We start from the raw sequence: 16933 nt of genomic DNA, 5'->3' as shown, positions 1-16933 counted from the left end.
TAAACAAATGATAACTGCATTGGGCTAAAACTAGCAAAAAACATTTGCGTGCCTGGGGTCGCATTGCGCCTGGAGTATGTTAGGACCCCATATGTGACGCATCCTGGCAAATTAAGTCACAATGATCAAACATATGAATAAAAATCATTTTAGATGTTCAATTACTGTTTGAAGCACTGGGATCGCTAGACGATCGCTTAATTTACTTATTTTAAAAAAAAACTCAAATTTGACCAAAATCGAAATTTGTCTATAGCTCAAAATCAGACTCATTTAGACAGTACAGGTCACATATTGGATCTACATGGCAACCATAAAAGAACCTGACGTGTGCAGCAAATGCACAGAGCATGACTGGTTTTCCACTTGTCTGCATGAAATAATAAAGATTGACTGGCCAGTTGTATCGGCCCATTATGGTAACAGGCCCTGGAGTGTGTTACTATGGAGACGGACACTGTATTCTCCAATGGAGTATTTGTGTTAGCATGTGGGAAGCTTTTGTGAAAAAACATATCCCCTGGTTTTGCTTTACATATTGACTTACATACTGACTGATGAAGCGTTCTTCAAACTGGGCTCCTTCATATGTTAAAGGTGTCAATCATTTACATTTACACACTTTTAGATTTGCAGTGCATTTAATCTATACATTTTTATCAGCATGTGTGTGTTCCCCTGGGATCAAACCCACCATGAAGTCGACCACACCTATGGTTTCTCCCTTTGTGGTGCTCTGCCTAATAATCAACAGAGGATATCATTCACACAATGAGATGTCTAACCTGCTATCTCCAAGCAAACTGTTGACCCCTCTGATAAGTTAAGAGTAGAGTACCACAGGTCACAGATCTGTTCTTCCTGAGTATTTCGACCAATGGCAGGAGCTGTTGTATACGATGGGTCCACTGTCTGCAGGTTGGCTGTGGTTTCCGTGGCAACAGAAGGATCTGACCCATGAGGATGTGGTACTGTTGACACAATTAACATTTAATCACCATGATATCATCTGTGTACACCGCAACAGATGAGATCTGAAGAAAATTGATGTTTCATATAAAATGAGCAGAGTAAACTGAAACGAAAAGAAAAATAAATTGGTTGAAGTATTTGGCACACGCTTTCATTGAAAGTGACTTATTTACTTACCCATGACCTTTGCGCTGCTAATGCAAGGAAGGCTCTTTTTAAATCACTATACCTTGCCCCTTCCTAATAGTGATACTTGCCATTTTGTATTTTTTAGTGGGGGAAGTATGTCTTTTATATTATTTTCATCACAGGAGTTCGCTAAACAACAGCAAGGCATATCTTGATGACAATGTGAAAGAGTCTTTATCTTCACTGTTGATAGGAATTGATCTGATAGGACTCACAAATCATGTTCACAGATGATGTAATAAAATAAAATGTAGAGCCCGATCGATATATTAGCCATTTTCCAAACTAACGGTATCGTCATTAATAATGGTCGATAAATGAATATTTTTTTAAAAACGGACGAAACAGCCTTCAACCATGTCATGAGTGTTGCCGATGTATAGTTTGTCCACCAGAGGGCACTCTACAACCTCCCTGTTGGCAACACTTGTGTATAACGCGTCACACATCCTGCAACCTGCTGATCCAGCCAGAGTTGGGCAGAGAGAACAACGGTTAAGTGAGTTCATGGTGAATTGGTCACGAGACAATAAAAGAAAAAAAGTTTATTTTTCAAATGCATTATCATATTTTTTAGTTCAAACTCATAAATAACTACAAATAACTAATGTTAGGGAAATCTGTTAATGTTTTGTTGCACGTTTCTGAAAAAAAAATATCGGCCGATATATCGGAATATCGGATTTTAAAAACAACAAACATTTGTATTGGTCTTCAAAATCCTTTATCGGTCGGGCTCTAAATTTTTTTTTATAATCGTTATACAGTGACGTGCTAGACACTACTACTTATGTCGGAGCCGATGGTGTAGTGGGTAGCGCTCCGACATGTGGTGCTTTCGCACTTTCGGCAACCAGAGTTCGATTCCGACTCGTGGTCATTTGCCAATCCCGTACCCCTCTCTCCTCCCTGTACTTTTCTGTTCTCTCCTAAACTCACTGTTAAATAAAGGCAAAAACTGGCCAAAAAATATAACTTAAAAAAACATTACTACTTACAGATATGCCGTTACGCAGATCTATTAGCGTATGACATCCAAGTATCATGAGAGAAAAGAAATAGTGCTGCTTTTGAATTACATCACATTAACAAGATCAACAAAAACATGCATGTCTAAAGGGGGTCGCACACCGGACTAAGCTGCGCGTCCGGTGTGCGCCCCCCTTAATGAGACTGCTTTGGTTTAATGGGAATCAAGAAAAGGAAAGGTTGTTTTTTTAAATGTAGGGTGGTTGTGTTCACACACTGCCAACAAACATTTATGTCTAAACACCTTGTAAAAGTGGATTTTGCATAATATGTCCCCTTAAAGTGAGCTATTCATAAGCAGCATTGGTTCAACCAATGGCGTAAGTTTAAAACAAAACATTCTGTTTATCTGACCAGTGTTTGGTATAGGGTTGTGCCGATACTATTGTGTATCAACAATTTGTCAGAAATATGGCCGATAGCGGGCTTTTTTATGATGATAGTTGGCGATAGTTAATATTATTATCATCATAGTTTCACAATAACATGCACATTTCGTGCTTTAGCTTGCATGAGAGGGTTTGTTGGCTTCACTTTGCGTGAGATAGCTTGTAACTTGCGTGGATTCCTTCTCGCACGCAACTGCACTTAATGTGCGTGTCTTGGACTCTTGCATGGATCTGAAGGCATGTGCCATGGACTCTTCCTCGGCTCGCACCATAGATATGTACACTAGATGTGGCTTTGGCTACGGCAGTTCATTGGACCGAATGCGTCAACTAGAGCCGTCATCTTGAAACAGGGGAGCCCCGCATCAGCGTCATTGTATAGGCAATGGTGTAACGGAAATAAAATCACCATAAATTGTTATAAATGCGATTTTCTTGGTTTTCTTTTGGTTCGTTTCAACAGTCATGTATTTAGCATTGAATCCAGAAAAAAAATTAAAGTTTTGATACTATGAAAATCTACTTTTTCTAACTTTATTACACGGCTCTCTGGAATGCTTGATTCTGATTGGTCAGTTGAGACATTTGCAGGTTCGTTCTTTTCAAATAATAACCGCTCCAAAATAATAACGCATAGCCGGACTACTTGCACGAGTAAAATCGCTCCCCGCCAATAAAGATCAATAAAGATTACTGTCTGTTTGGCGCCATCTTGTGAAAAACACTCGACAACCACGACAAGACACAGACAGCTTACTGAGACTGAACTTGACAAAATAGAGCATGACAGCTACGAAGCCATCACACAAAAAAATACAGAATGGGCATTAAAACTTATCAAAGACTGGCTAAAAGAGAAAAGATGGAGACAAGTATGAAGCAGAGGATCTTAATAAGGTATTACGATCATTTTATGCATCTGTGCAAAGTTTCGCGGAAGAATAAAAATGTTAATTTAAAACAAATATGCCAATAAAATGTTTCAAATTCATATTCATGTCCAGTTTTTTTTCTTATGTGGCAAGTAGCCGTGTAATAAGCGGGATAATGTAGAGGCAGCCGGTAGTTATTGGGAAATAAGCCCCTTCAGTGTGATACAAGACCCTCCGCTTCGCGTCGGGTCCTGATCACACTGTCGGGGCTTATTTCCCAATAACTACCGGCTGCCTCTACATTATCCCTAACATAATGCATAGTGCTAGTAGGCCTAACATCCATAAGCAGCACAAAAGTCCAGTATCATCCATGAATTCGAAGTACAAGCGGAGATAGCAGCGTTACCTAGCTACTTCCTATGACAAGAACCCTGTTCCAAGATGGCGGCGTTTTCAACGCGTACTTAGAACCCCAAGGCGACATCTATGTATATATCTATGGGCTAGCACATTAGCTTGTAATACGCGTGTCTCTGACATTTCCTTGCACTAGAAGGTTGTTAGGCGTGCAAGGGTTTAAAACCAGCGAGTTTGTTGTTCCTGCTCCCTGGCACGCAGGAAATTTCAGAGTGCCTGGGCTTTAATTATCCGCTCGGATTAATGGCATCAGTTTTAAAAAGGTTACGGTCATGATAGTGTGCCCTTAGAGTAAATCACCTTCTTTTTGTCCAACAAGGGACTTGTTATAAATGAGTAAAGAATGAACAAATAAATAAAAAAGTAAACTATTGCCCCGGCGATCTAAGAGGCTAATGACCTCAAAATGGGGCATATCGCCCAACACTAGTCTGGGACACCTAGCGTGTTAATGCACACTAATGGCGCAAACATTACACACTTCACCTGTAACATATTGTCAGATTGAATGATTCAATAGATCCATGCAAACACCCCAAACACTCACACAGAATGTGTCAAATGCTGTTGTATGCACACAATTGTAATTTCATAAGCACCTGCGGATGATTCATCTGGATGACTGTACTTTAAACTATGCGTCTGGATGCCTGAGATCTCCTCCGATCTTTTGCATGTTGCTGAGTCTTTCTCCTGAAACTCCTCTATCCAGTCCTGTGCGAAGGGCTCTAAAGTCTGCGGCAAATCCTCCTGCTCCGCATCTCCCTCTCCTTCCTCAGAGAGGTAAGTGTGGGGGTCCCAGTCCACAGCGGGGGAATCCGGAGGTAACTGACTTTCCGCGGTATCCGTGCGGTTTAACGAACCTCGGCTGCCTCTTCCTCCGGCCCTTCGCCGCCCTGAGTCTCTCCGTGGTGAGCAGTCGCTCTCAGAAAGGGCAAAGTAGGAAAAGGTGAGCTCGAACGAGTTCTGGCGAGGTGTGCCCCATATGGAAGAGCTGCTGAGACATTCATCAGTATCTTCAATGTCTGGACCTTCCTCATCCTCAGACCACTCCCTGGCTGTCTGCAGTTCAGGGAAGTCGGACTCCTCGTTTCCACCTGAGAAAAGATGGAAAAGATTTTTCTGAGAAATGTATCTTCTTTACTCTCAAGGCAAACATTACTAATAGTTTTGACTTAAAATTCTAATTGAATTTTATTCAGGTACCAAATAAAGCAAATACTTTATATACTGTATATGAAAATTAAATGACGTCACCATCTGAGCAGGAAGGGGTGGAGTCAGGCGTTGAACTCACTGTTCCGAATTCCTCTGAAACATAAGAACACAAGTCAATGTGACAACCATGTGACCACATTTTTTAATATGTCAGATTCTCAATAAGCAGACCATTTTATACAAAACTCTACAGTATACTGCACACTGCACACCAAACCATTATGGCTGCCAGTTAAATTGCCAGCTCGAATGTGACTGGCTGTGCTGACTTTTAAGCCACCTCTGTATGGGATGTATGCAAAGGAACGAACATTGATTGGTTAATTTTCGTGAAGGTCAAACAGACCTTTTCTTAGTAAGCGGTTGTTGGCCAGAACTGTAAAGTGGACCATACGTTGCCAGCTCATGTCCATTTGAATATTATGGATATCCATAAAAGGGAGCTATGGTCAAAGCCTTTGCATGAGTGCCGTCCACCCTCTTATATAAATAATGTAATGATGCTCAATTAAATAAAAGAACTTTAAGTCAAGAAAACTTCAACTTTTCTCAGGAAAAAGAGAACATTTTATATATCTAATAAAGATGCAGTCCATAACTTTTGCATCAATATCTGCATCTCTGTTTGAAACATAAAATTGCATGTTACTTTACATATTTTTCTTAAAGGGATAGTTCACCCAAAAATGAAAATTACCTCATGATTTATTATATGAGTTGTTATAGTTTATACATTTTTAAAAATGGATATTTTTTTTAAATCACATAGATTGCCACCAGAAGGCCTTTATTCAACCCCTGGAGCCGTGTGGATTATTTTTATGAAGGATGGATGAACTTTTTTGGGCTTTAAAATCAGTAGCACCATTTGCAACCACTATACGCCTAATTCTGCTTGCGGCCATGTTGATTCCAAAATGAGACTGTGAGGGATGGACTTCCAGACTGAGCAAACCAGCATTAAAACACAACATATGCTGGTCTTGCTGGTTTTTCCAGCAGGGTTCTAACTAAATAACATTTGTACACAACTTTAGGGGTTATGGGGCTTTACCTCTAACAATACTTGCACAATGAACTGTCATGTAAATAGCTTATCAAGCCAATCACACGTTATTAAGTCAATGTTCATGTCTTGAAAAAACAGACTGATCTCAAGGAAAGTCGTGTTATATTCATGCAAAATTTGATACATTTGTTTGTGTCCATGGCACGAAATTCAGCTTGTTTTCGTGCCTTGAGCACGAATGCTTTTTTCGTGACACACAAATTTCTATAAATAGGTTTTCATGTGCGTTTTCTTACCATTGTCGCTTGGGATTGGGGCTAGAATCACTTTGATACATTTTTTTACATCCTAATCCAAACCCCAACTTCAGGCAAGAGTAGTTTTAAAAGCGGAAGAAAAACATGTAGAAACCTATACATAAAAGTACATCCTAACCCAAACCCCAAATCTAACCCCCACCCCAAGCAACGATGATTTAAAAATAGGGGGAAAATGAGAAAAAAATACATAAAAAATAAAAAAAGAAAGTCACGGACCCAAGAAACTACTTAATTTGTGCAAGTGATGTCACGAAAAAGACATTCATGCTCAAGGCACGAAAAAAGCTGAATTTCATGCCATGGACACAAAAAAATGTATCAAATTTTGCGTGACTATAACACAACTTTCTGTGAGATCATGTTGTGAAAAAAACATAACAGAGAAAATACATTGTTGCACTATATTGGTGTTTTCAAATAAAGTAAACATGCTTACAACATGAGAAATTAGCGATTAGCTAACAGGCTAATATTCAAAACGGATATTATCTACACAATGAGCTGCCTTCATCTCAAATTAGGCCATACATCCCTTTTAATTTGAACAATTCACGTTTTCTGAGGTTCTTTTGTAATTTGCAAATTGTATTTTCTGTGTTTTGATGGCTGAATGACCAACATCGTGATACAAAACAATATGTTTAAAGCGCACGCTCTGGACGTCCATCCCTCGGTTTGGAATCAACACGGACTGAATAAGGCGTAGAAAGCTTGAAAGATGATAGTCATATACATCTCAGATGGCTTGAGGGTAAGTAAATCATGGGCTAATTTTCATTTTTGGCTGAACTATCCCTTCAATGCGTGCCAAGGTCAAATAACATCAAACTGACATTTCCTACAACTCAACCTATGAATCATTATTGTAAGTTTACCTTTGCGTATCATGGTAAGATAAGAGGTTACTGGAAAATACTGGATCTTATATGATTTCTGTTTTTTAGGGAATATTATGGATTGTAGCTTTAACATGTGCAAATGAATACATATGTTATCATATGAATGTGTTTACATTGTACAGTACATTAATAATCCTTAATTTAATAGCTTTGCATGTAAGCATCATATAAATTTATGTTATTTCACTTAATACATTCACAGACCATTTAGGTAACAATAGCTTGTTAATATTAGCTGTAGATGAATATAACTTTATATTGTATTTTAGTTTAACACACTTTTATATTTTCCCCCAAAAATAAGTCCAGGACAGGGCATACTGTAATTGGCGGGACCCTGTTAAAGACCCCCAATTTCAAACTCAGATTCAAGCACATATCAATTAATTCCCTTCAAATTACTATATTATAAAGAAATCTGTGATATTAGTATATTAACCATACATCACACGTATTAAATGTACTTATAATCACTTATATATTCTACCATTAATAACAAACACAAAAACTCTCATTCTAATTTCCCAGCGATTGCCCCTTAAACACGTTTGTAAACACATCACTTTGCTGCATACACAGGTACACAAGCACACACCGCAACATCAGCAGAATACAGCAAAACAGATGGATGCTGTGCATTAGGAAGAAAGCAACAAAATATGAAGACGTCAGCTATAGAGAGGGAGAAACAGAGACAAAGAACAATGCAGATGATGGTGAGATTGATTTCCAGGCGGAGGAAAATAAAGCAAGCACTTACTGCAGTGGGAGAACCCTATAACCTGACCCATGCTCCATTAAGGCACTGCTGGGCCCATCCAAACTGGAGTCCCCCTCTCCTCATCTGCTTGATCGCAGCCTCTCTTCCTGGCTCCCTCACGTTCTGTGTGTCCCCCACGCACCCCTCCCTCTCTTTTAGTGCAGTGCTCTCTCTCTCTCTTTCTCTCTCTCTCTCAGTCTCCTCTTCTTTGTATGAGCCGGCCCCTCCCAGGCTGCATCTCTCTCTCTCTCTCTCTCTCTCTCTCTCTCTCTCTCTCTCTCTCTCTCTCTCTCTCTCTCTCTCTCTCTGTACTGCAGCCCATGAAGGGTAATTGGAGAAAGACTACAGTTTGAATGGGTGGATGGGTGTTACTGTTGTCAGAATGAGAGCATCCATGTGTGTGCAGCTCATCCCTGCCATCTTAAATCAGCATAATCTGCCTTTCTGCCTGTTTGAATGTGATGCACCCTTGAAATGACCCATGCGATTATTACATGTAAATGTTTTCATTTACAGTCCACATTAAATTGATATTGAAGTTTTTTGGTTTTTAGTATGAATATGTTAGCACCAGTATATGTGCAGAAAACAATGAGAAGATATAAGCATTTAAAGGAACAGTCTACTCATTTTCAATATTAAAATATGTTATTACCTTAACTAAGAATTGTTGATACATCCCTCTATCATCTGTGTGCGTGCACGTAAGCGCTGAAGCGCGCTGCGACGCTTCGATAGCATTTAGCTTAGCCCCATTCATTCAATGGTACCATTTAGAGATAAAAAGTTAGAAGTGACCAAACACATCAACATTTTTCCTATTTAAGACGAGTAGTTATACGAGCAAGTTTGGTGGTACAAAATAAAACGTTGCGCTTTTCTAAGCGGATTTAAAAGAGGAACTATATTTAATGGCGTAATAGCACTTTTGGGAGTACTTCGACTCGCCTGAAAAGTCCGCTCCCCTTCTTACTCTCGTAATGGGAGAGGGAGGGTGTTACTGCGCCGATTCGAAGTACTCCCATAAGTGCTACCACGCCACAAAACATAGTTCCTCTTCCAAATCCGCCCAGAAAAGCGCCACGTTTTATCTTGTACCACCAAACTTGCTCATATAACTACTCGTCTTAAATAGAAAAAAACGTTGATGTGTTTGGTCACTTCTAACTTTATCTCTAAATGGCACCACTGAATGAATGGGGCCAAGCCAAACGCTATCGAAGCGTCGCAGCGCGCTCCAGCGCTTACGTGCACGCACACAGATGATAGAGGGATGTATCAACAATTCTTAGTTAAGGTAATAACATATTTTAATATTGAAAATGAGTAGACTATTCCTTTAAAACTTACAGTCGCTCACTTCCACCTATACGGATCAATGATTTTTATCACTTTATTCTGCCTTTCAGCTTCTTATCTGATTCCCGACTGTGAGGTAAACTAAATGCTATTGGCTTTTTTAAAAGGGGAGGAGGTACTCAATATGTCCCACACTAATTTCCGGTTTCAGTGGAAATTATGCTCTAAATTCTGTTGAAGTAACTCAGCATTGCATTGAAAAAACCCAGCATAGGTTTTTATAATAACCCAACATGTGTTCTGTCCGAGAGGCAACCTTACGATCTCTCTGATAAATCCAATACGGAAGTGATTTAAACTGCAATTCATCGACTGGCCGCTAGAGGCTGGCTCCAAAAGGGAGTCAATTCCCATAGAGCCCCATGTAAAAATGCCCAACTTTACAGTCAAAAATAATATGTTTACAGCCTGGTACAAAAAATGGTTTTTGGTCTGTATAGCTAATTTTGGACTTCATGACAACTGTGAGGGGGGTGATTTTCTTTTTTGTAAATCGTCCGTTTAAATGATATTAAGCCTTATGCAGCGTTTACACCAACCGCGTTTGAGGCGTCAAAATCGCGTCTACCGTGCCTAATTTGCCGCTTGAACCGTTTGAATGCATTCGCACATCTAGAGCAAAGTAGACTCGCGGAAAAACCAAGCATTTGACGTGCGTCAGAGGCAAAATCCGCTTCTTGTGGGAGGGGCAAGTGCTATGCGGTTGTCTGTTTGCAAGATGGCTGATGTTGATTGTGCATTTATCGAGAGAGTTACCGGTTTGTATTTGGTAACCTTACTATAGGGGGAAAATAAACGGCGCGGGTCGATAAACGTCATGTGACTCAAAAGTGAAATGTGTATTACAACTTACCAGGTTGCCCAATGTCCTGCGTGATGACGTGCGGCCAAGATGCCGACAGCAGGAACCACCTACTTTAAGCTTCAAAAATGATCTTCAGAAACCTATGGGTGACGTCACAGATACTACGTCCATCTTTTTTACAGTCTACGGTTTTGTCCAATATTTACCCAGCATTGGGTTAAAAATAACCCTGCATAGGTTTATTTATTAACCCAACAGGTGTTCTGTCAAATATTGCATTTTTTCATAAACTGAAGTAGCCTACCAAAACCATTTTAATTGTTCACAGAGCAAAGATGCCTCATGGGGCTTTATTTTGGTGTTTATTTTGTACAACAGGCTCAAGTCCAGTTTCACACATCTACATACCACAGTAATCCTCAAGTTTCTAAGAACTAGGGCTTACAAAGGAGGCCATGCAGTCCTTACTTATAAAGACTAGTAGTGTTAGAGACATGCAAACAGCCTGTGTAACCTTTAAAGTTGCTATTTCATATCAATTGCATATCTATTTATGTATTCATGGCAATGAAACACAATGTTTGATCCAGGTAAAAAACTTTTTTTTTAGGTGAACTAAATCTTTAAATGTAACATTTCATCTCACTTCTTCCCAGCCTATTCCACAAAACCATTCATAAAGCGTCATCATACACTGGACACATCCCAATAAGCCTTGCTAGTATTGTAAGTCACATCTCCATCCTGTTTGCATGACTCTAGAACACTGCGTAGTTCATCAAGTGCACGTATCTAATCCAGGCACATTATGAAGCCGGGATTAGACACAGGCGAAGAACAGAGAGAGAGAAAGAGAGAAAGAACAGTGTGGAGGATGAGAAAACGTAAATAGATTATCCAATCAGAACTGGCTGGACATATACAACAGCTTGACAAAAGTGTTTAACTTAAGGTTCACATGACTTCAGATCACCAGCTCCTATTGCAGCAATCCAATGGATTTCAAGGGACTGAGACAGTCTAGAGAGCTATTGCATGAACAATGTCTTTAGCAGAGAGTGATTGACAACACATTGCTTGCACCACTGGATCGGCTGAGGAAGACCAGGAAGAGAAATTTGAGGAGAAGTACTAGCAAGAGACTAAATTCAAGCAGCCATGAGAACAGCCAGGCGGGCTAGTACCATGGAGGTGCCCTCCTTCCTCAGACAGCTGGTGAAGGAGACAGAGAAGATGGTGACCTTCTTCTTTAAGGGTGGGAGAAGGGAAGATTATGACTTTGAGAATGAGGAGGACAATCCAAGTCCGTACCTGGATCGGCCGATTTTGGCGAAGGACATGGAAGAAGGGGGATCAAAATGGGGAGTTAACTACGGCATGGCCTCTGTGCAGGGTTGGCGTGTCCAGATGGAGGATGCCCACACCTGCATGCCAGAGATGTCTGGAGGACTTCCAAGCTGGAGCTATTTTGCTGTGTTTGATGGACATGCTGGAAGAACAGTGGCTCAGTACTGCGCCAAACATCTGCTGGATTTCATCCTGGATAAAGGTACTCGTGGTTTACTGAGTTTATATGTGGTCAAAGAAAACAATAAATAGATGTAACAAGTGATGTTCTTCTTATAAAACTACAAAGGAATTTCAAATGATTGTTGTAATTCTTACATAAAATGTGAGTGATATATATACTGTTCTGATCCATAGTCATTCTGGTAAAAAAAATAGCTTACAAGCTATTATTGGCAGATCCTGTGATTCTTAACATTGTGATTGTATGATTGTGTGATCAGGTTGTGTGATGGCGGATGAGGATCCAGATCAGGTCAAAGATGGCATCAGGAATGGTTTTCTTGGCATCGACCGGCACATGCACACCCTGGCACGTAATGAGAACTGGGACCATAGCGGATCAACGGCGACTGCTGTTATGATCTCTCCGCGAAACATCTACTTCATCAACTGCGGCGATTCACGAACCTTCCTTTGCCGCAATGGCCAGGTGGTCTTCTACACGGAGGACCACAAACCCTGCAACCCACGAGAGAAAGAGCGCATCCAGAACGCCGGGGGGTCAGTCACCCTACAGCGCATCAATGGTTCTCTGGCTGTGTCCCGAGCTCTAGGAGACTATGATTTTAAGGAGGTGGAATTGAAGACTCAGACCGAACAGCTGGTATCACCTGAACCCGAGGTGTACGAACTGAGGCGAACCCCGGAAGATGAGTTCTTGGTGGTGGCGTGCGATGGTGTATGGGATGCAGTTGGTAATGAGGAGCTGTGTGCATTTGTGCGTAACCGTCTGCAGGTGTGCGACGATCTGAGAGACATTTGTGCACAGGTCATTGATCTCTGCCTCTATAAGGTTGGTATTAGCTGAGAGAGAATATACTTGGTCTTAAGGTCTTGATCTAACATCCATGGGCTATTCATAGACCTCACGCAATTAGCAAGCTTTACCTAAATTGCAAGCTCTAATCTGAATTCCATGACGGATTGGCAACTTCTGGGAGTCAGTTTGCACGGTTTTTAATCGCTCAAGTGGGAACGAATATTATGTTTAAAGGATATTAGGCCTAAACTGTCCGAAAAAAATGGTCAAAATATGTACCCCAGCTGTCACTGCGGCTGTACCCTTTCAATAAGTACAGCTTTGCACCTAAAGAGTTTATATCAGTACCTCAAGGTACATATTGGTACCAAATGTATACATATGTACCTAAATGGTAAGCATTAGGACCTTTTTAAAGGGTACTGCCCTAATGACAGCTGGTGTACATATTTTGATCATTTTTTAAACAATTAAAGGCGCTCCAAGCGAATCTGTGTGACTTTACTTTTTGATGATGTTTGAACTGTTTTCAAACAAACGGAGCGTAGCCAACTCCTCTTCCTCCCCCTCCCTTCCGTGCTTTCATGAACGCGCCCACCCCCAAATCCTTCTTGTTGTTTATTGGCTGGAACTCTTTGTTATGTTTCGTAGTGCTAAGTTTGGCCACTTTGTTTTTATTGCAGTTTGTGGAGCCTGGGCTGTCGACAGAGATCGCGTTTTTTTACAGTTTGATCAGCGGACAGACAGCAACCAGATAGTGAGATGTTTGCTGTATGTAACAAAAATGTTTTATGGTCTAAAACGCGTGAATTCGCTTAGAGCACCTTTAACCTTTAAAAGGACAGTAAGTAAGGTTTTAAGTGTTTTATTAATCAAATTCAATGTCTTTATTCATAAATATGTCCTCGTTGGTGTCAAATGATCTCTGCCAATGATCTGACTTTTCTTTGTTAGCTTAGAATTTATTCTCTTTACTTACATTAAACAGGTAAGTCCAAGGAGGCTTCCATGTCGTTCCGCCATAATGATGATAAACTATAATAGCAGAGAGGGACAAAAAGCACTAGTCTACCAATGCGTTTCCACAACGCGTTTTCGTTCAGAACACGTGAACCAGCTGAAACGGACAAGGAGATCTTTTCATAATGGCCCCTCATAGTTGCAACACGCATTTGGAAAAGCGAGGCGCTAGAGAGCACTATTTATTTGAATACAAAATACAATTTTATTTATTGTCCCTTTAATGAAAAAAATATTTTTGCACTTTTAACCCTTACTCTAAAACATGCTGAACATGTTGTTATTAAACGTTATTACATGCATCTGGGTTACGTAATATTATATAATGCTGCATGTTGACGCAAGTAAGATTACAGAATAACAGAATCAGCTTAACATGTTCTTTACAAAGAGAGACCTTTCTTTAAATAGACCGATTAGGAGCAAAGGGGGGATTATGCACAAGATTGTCACAGTCTTAGACTTTAGGTATAGGAATATTGAGGAAAATCCAACAGAACATGACAAAGGCTAAAGGGTCTTTGGTTTATAACCAGGCTGTTTGTAAACACACACAAAAGTAAACATTTAAAAATGGGGTACATTTAATTTATGAAATGTCTTGTTAATCTTTCAGGGAAGCTTAGACAACATCAGCATCATCATTATCTGCTTCGACAGCGCCCCCAAAGTGACGCCAGAGGCATTGCAACGTGAGGCAGCGTTAGAGCAAATCATTGAGCAGAAAGTGGAAAGTAAATTGACAAATTTCTCCGTCATTTAAATACAAGTAAAATTTAACATAATCAATTTGATATACTCCCAACCAATGGGGCGAAATGAGTGTCCATAATTAGTTTTACTTTCTAAAAATCTATTTCGTCTCACATCACTTAGAGATCATTCAAATGATGAGAGCTAAAGATGAGGATCCTGACCTGCTCTATGTGATGAAGTTCCTGGCATCTGAAGAAATTCCAGGCCTTCCACCAGGTGGAGGAATAATAAGCAAGTGAGTGACAACAGTAAAGAAAGCATCACAGAAAGCTTATTAAAAAAGGAAATATGCTTTTGTGCCTGTTTTTATTGTAAGTATATACAGTATATGTAATAGACAGGAAATATATTTTGTTTGATTTTGATTTTTTGTTATATAGTATTTATCAAGTAAATAAATTAAAATGAAGTCAAACTATTGCCTTTAAACTGTAAGTTCTCCAAACACGAGTTTTCGCTCTCTTTGTACTGTTTTCTGTTTGTTGCAGGAAAGATTGCATAATTGCGGCATATCAAAAATATGCAGCAGCCATTAGATCTATTGAGGCGATGGTATGTTTGAAATCTTTAGTTTATTCAAAATCATCCAAAATCTTAAATATAAAGGACATATTTACTATCTACGAATACAAAAGAATTATTTTGTGTTGTGAATTCTCATATATATTTTTATAATTTAAGGATACTGTCGGATCTGAGGATTCCAACTAGTGAGATTTCCTGGAAATAAAATCAAGCCTGGAATCTCTGTGGATGTAATTACCAATGAAAGGAAGACAATTTTAAGCCAACTACTTAAAGGTGTTGCGGAGGATTTTCTCGAATTTTAGAAAAGAACCGCCATCTCCACTTTTTTTAAAAATGCAATTGCGCAACACTCCTGATTGACAACTAGGAGGACCAATAGTCTTGATGATCCACCTGGAAAAAGAAAATCCTCCACAATACCTTTAAGAAAGGAAAAACTGTGTAGCCAAATTTTTCTTTTTCAAATCAATGTTGTTAAAATAGAAACAAAATAGGAAAGCATTCTTAAGCTGAAATGTCTAGTTTTCTCTATACTTCATGGATAGATTAAAGTGAAAGTATAAATACATACAGTGTCTGTGGCACTGTTAAGACTTTGCTCTGTTTTTTTGAGCACCCTGACAGACTGACACCGCAACACTGTCTCAGTCATGAGTGTGCCCGGCCAACAGAAAACCAATGAAAAGTGTTGAATGAAAATTGTTATTTTTGCAATATTTGACAACGCAAGGAATTATACACTTCAGTTTTAAATAGGCTTCATATGGACGGTTTTCTTTGACTTGAAATCCTTATGGTTTGAAAAGTTGTGGTAAAATAAACATTTTCAATATATAATTCAGTATAATTATAATATAATGAAGATCTTTTACATACATACTATTCAACTTCTGTCCAGCAATAAAAAGATAACATGTGTAAACCTTGACTACACATTCCAATGTCTTGTCTTTTCTTTTCGGATATTGTTTAACAGTATTTGAGATAATACTTTTATGACTAGTTCCAGTGTGCAAATGTTGATTTCTCAAAAAAGCGTCTTTAAAAACTTGATGCAACAATGTCAAACAATTAAATAAAACAAGTCCCTTTAGGATTTTACATGCTGTGATTTCTACTCCTTGAATGAATTATTATATTTTTTTGTTGCTAAAGGATTTATTTCATAAAACTGTGCTCAGACATCAAAGCTAAACCCCTGTGGGCTGTTTGATGTTAAGCACTGTTCTTGGACAATAAGATACATAGTACAAAAAGTTTTAATTTAAAACACACTGGTCCCACCCTTGTGGATCAGTCAGCGTAAGAGGTTATGTGGTGTGTTTATTTATTAATTTATTTTTTATTTATTCTTCATCATCTCTTACCTGTTTCTGTCTCTAAACCCTTTAGTCTCTCTGTCTTTACTCTTATCTGTTTGCTCTTCCTGTCTTCCAACAAATATCCATCTATAAAAACATTTCATATTTGCAAGTAAATCAGAAATATGTACGTAAGGCCAAACTTTTTGTGAATCTTTTATATCGACGTGTACTGCATTTCACTCGTATGTTGATGTTGCTTCGTAGGCTACATACATCTTACTGCAATGCATTGGTGGAAAAACAGAAACGATCACTTCTATTTCAGGTAGCATAATAATGCCATCTAGTGGCTTTGTTATGTAATTTAAACGTTTTTTAGAAACCCTTCCAGCAGCTAATAAAAACAATAATGATCATTCTCTGTAAAGAAATATTAAAAATATCTCTATCTCTCTAAAGTAGCCTTATGCCTCACGAAGTGGATTAAGTAAATATACATCGCGCCGATCAGGTATGTACGTATTTGCAACAACATTAAATAAATCAATTGCTACAAATCAACAAATACATTTTTATGTAACGTTTGGTCAAATTTAGCAGCGGGAGTTAAAATACCTGTTCGTAACACGTCCAGGAATGTCATAAGTTGAAGATAAGTTAAACAACGGGTGAGTTCACGTGGCGCTGCGCAGATCGTTTAGGTATGACATCAAAGCAACGCGAGAGCGATTCGAACGCATACGTAACAGACGGTT

General features: G+C 39.1%; 2 protein-coding genes across 5 annotated transcripts in view; one reads left to right on the top strand and one right to left on the bottom strand.

Moving 5' to 3' along the window:
- The window catches only part of rtn2a (reticulon 2a), a 33255-nt gene extending 16419 nt beyond the window's left edge, over nucleotides 1-16836 (bottom strand). Inside the window, exons 1-5 of one of the 4 annotated variants that reach the window (XM_073862612.1) lie at nucleotides 16794-16836; nucleotides 16242-16322; nucleotides 5129-5182; nucleotides 4471-4968; nucleotides 786-971 (exon numbers count right to left, since the gene is read on the bottom strand). In XM_073862612.1, coding sequence (XP_073718713.1) covers nucleotides 786-971; nucleotides 4471-4968; nucleotides 5129-5182; nucleotides 16242-16322; nucleotides 16794-16821 — 847 coding nt within the window. In that variant the 5' untranslated portion in view covers nucleotides 16822-16836. Of the gene's footprint in view, nucleotides 1-785; nucleotides 972-4470; nucleotides 4969-5128; nucleotides 5183-8077; nucleotides 8234-14507; nucleotides 14551-16241; nucleotides 16323-16793 lie in introns of those variants that run through there. The other 3 variants (XM_073862615.1, XM_073862613.1, XM_073862614.1) reach the window with 3 other exon arrangements.
- Nucleotides 10622-15985, top strand: ppm1na (protein phosphatase, Mg2+/Mn2+ dependent, 1Na (putative)). Its single transcript, XM_055196000.2, has 6 exons — nucleotides 10622-11790; nucleotides 12032-12603; nucleotides 14207-14324; nucleotides 14467-14581; nucleotides 14835-14898; nucleotides 15028-15985. The coding sequence occupies exons 1-6, from the start codon at nucleotides 11400-11402 to the stop codon at nucleotides 15055-15057; spliced, it is 1290 nt and encodes a 429-aa protein (XP_055051975.2). The 5' UTR covers nucleotides 10622-11399; the 3' UTR covers nucleotides 15058-15985.
- Nucleotides 16837-16933: the final 97 nt, after the last annotated feature.

Source organism: Misgurnus anguillicaudatus, chromosome 24 (genome assembly GCF_027580225.2).
Source record: "Misgurnus anguillicaudatus chromosome 24, ASM2758022v2, whole genome shotgun sequence".
NCBI lineage: Eukaryota > Metazoa > Chordata > Actinopteri > Cypriniformes > Cobitidae > Misgurnus > Misgurnus anguillicaudatus.
This window is presented reverse-complemented; position numbering and strand designations above follow the sequence as displayed.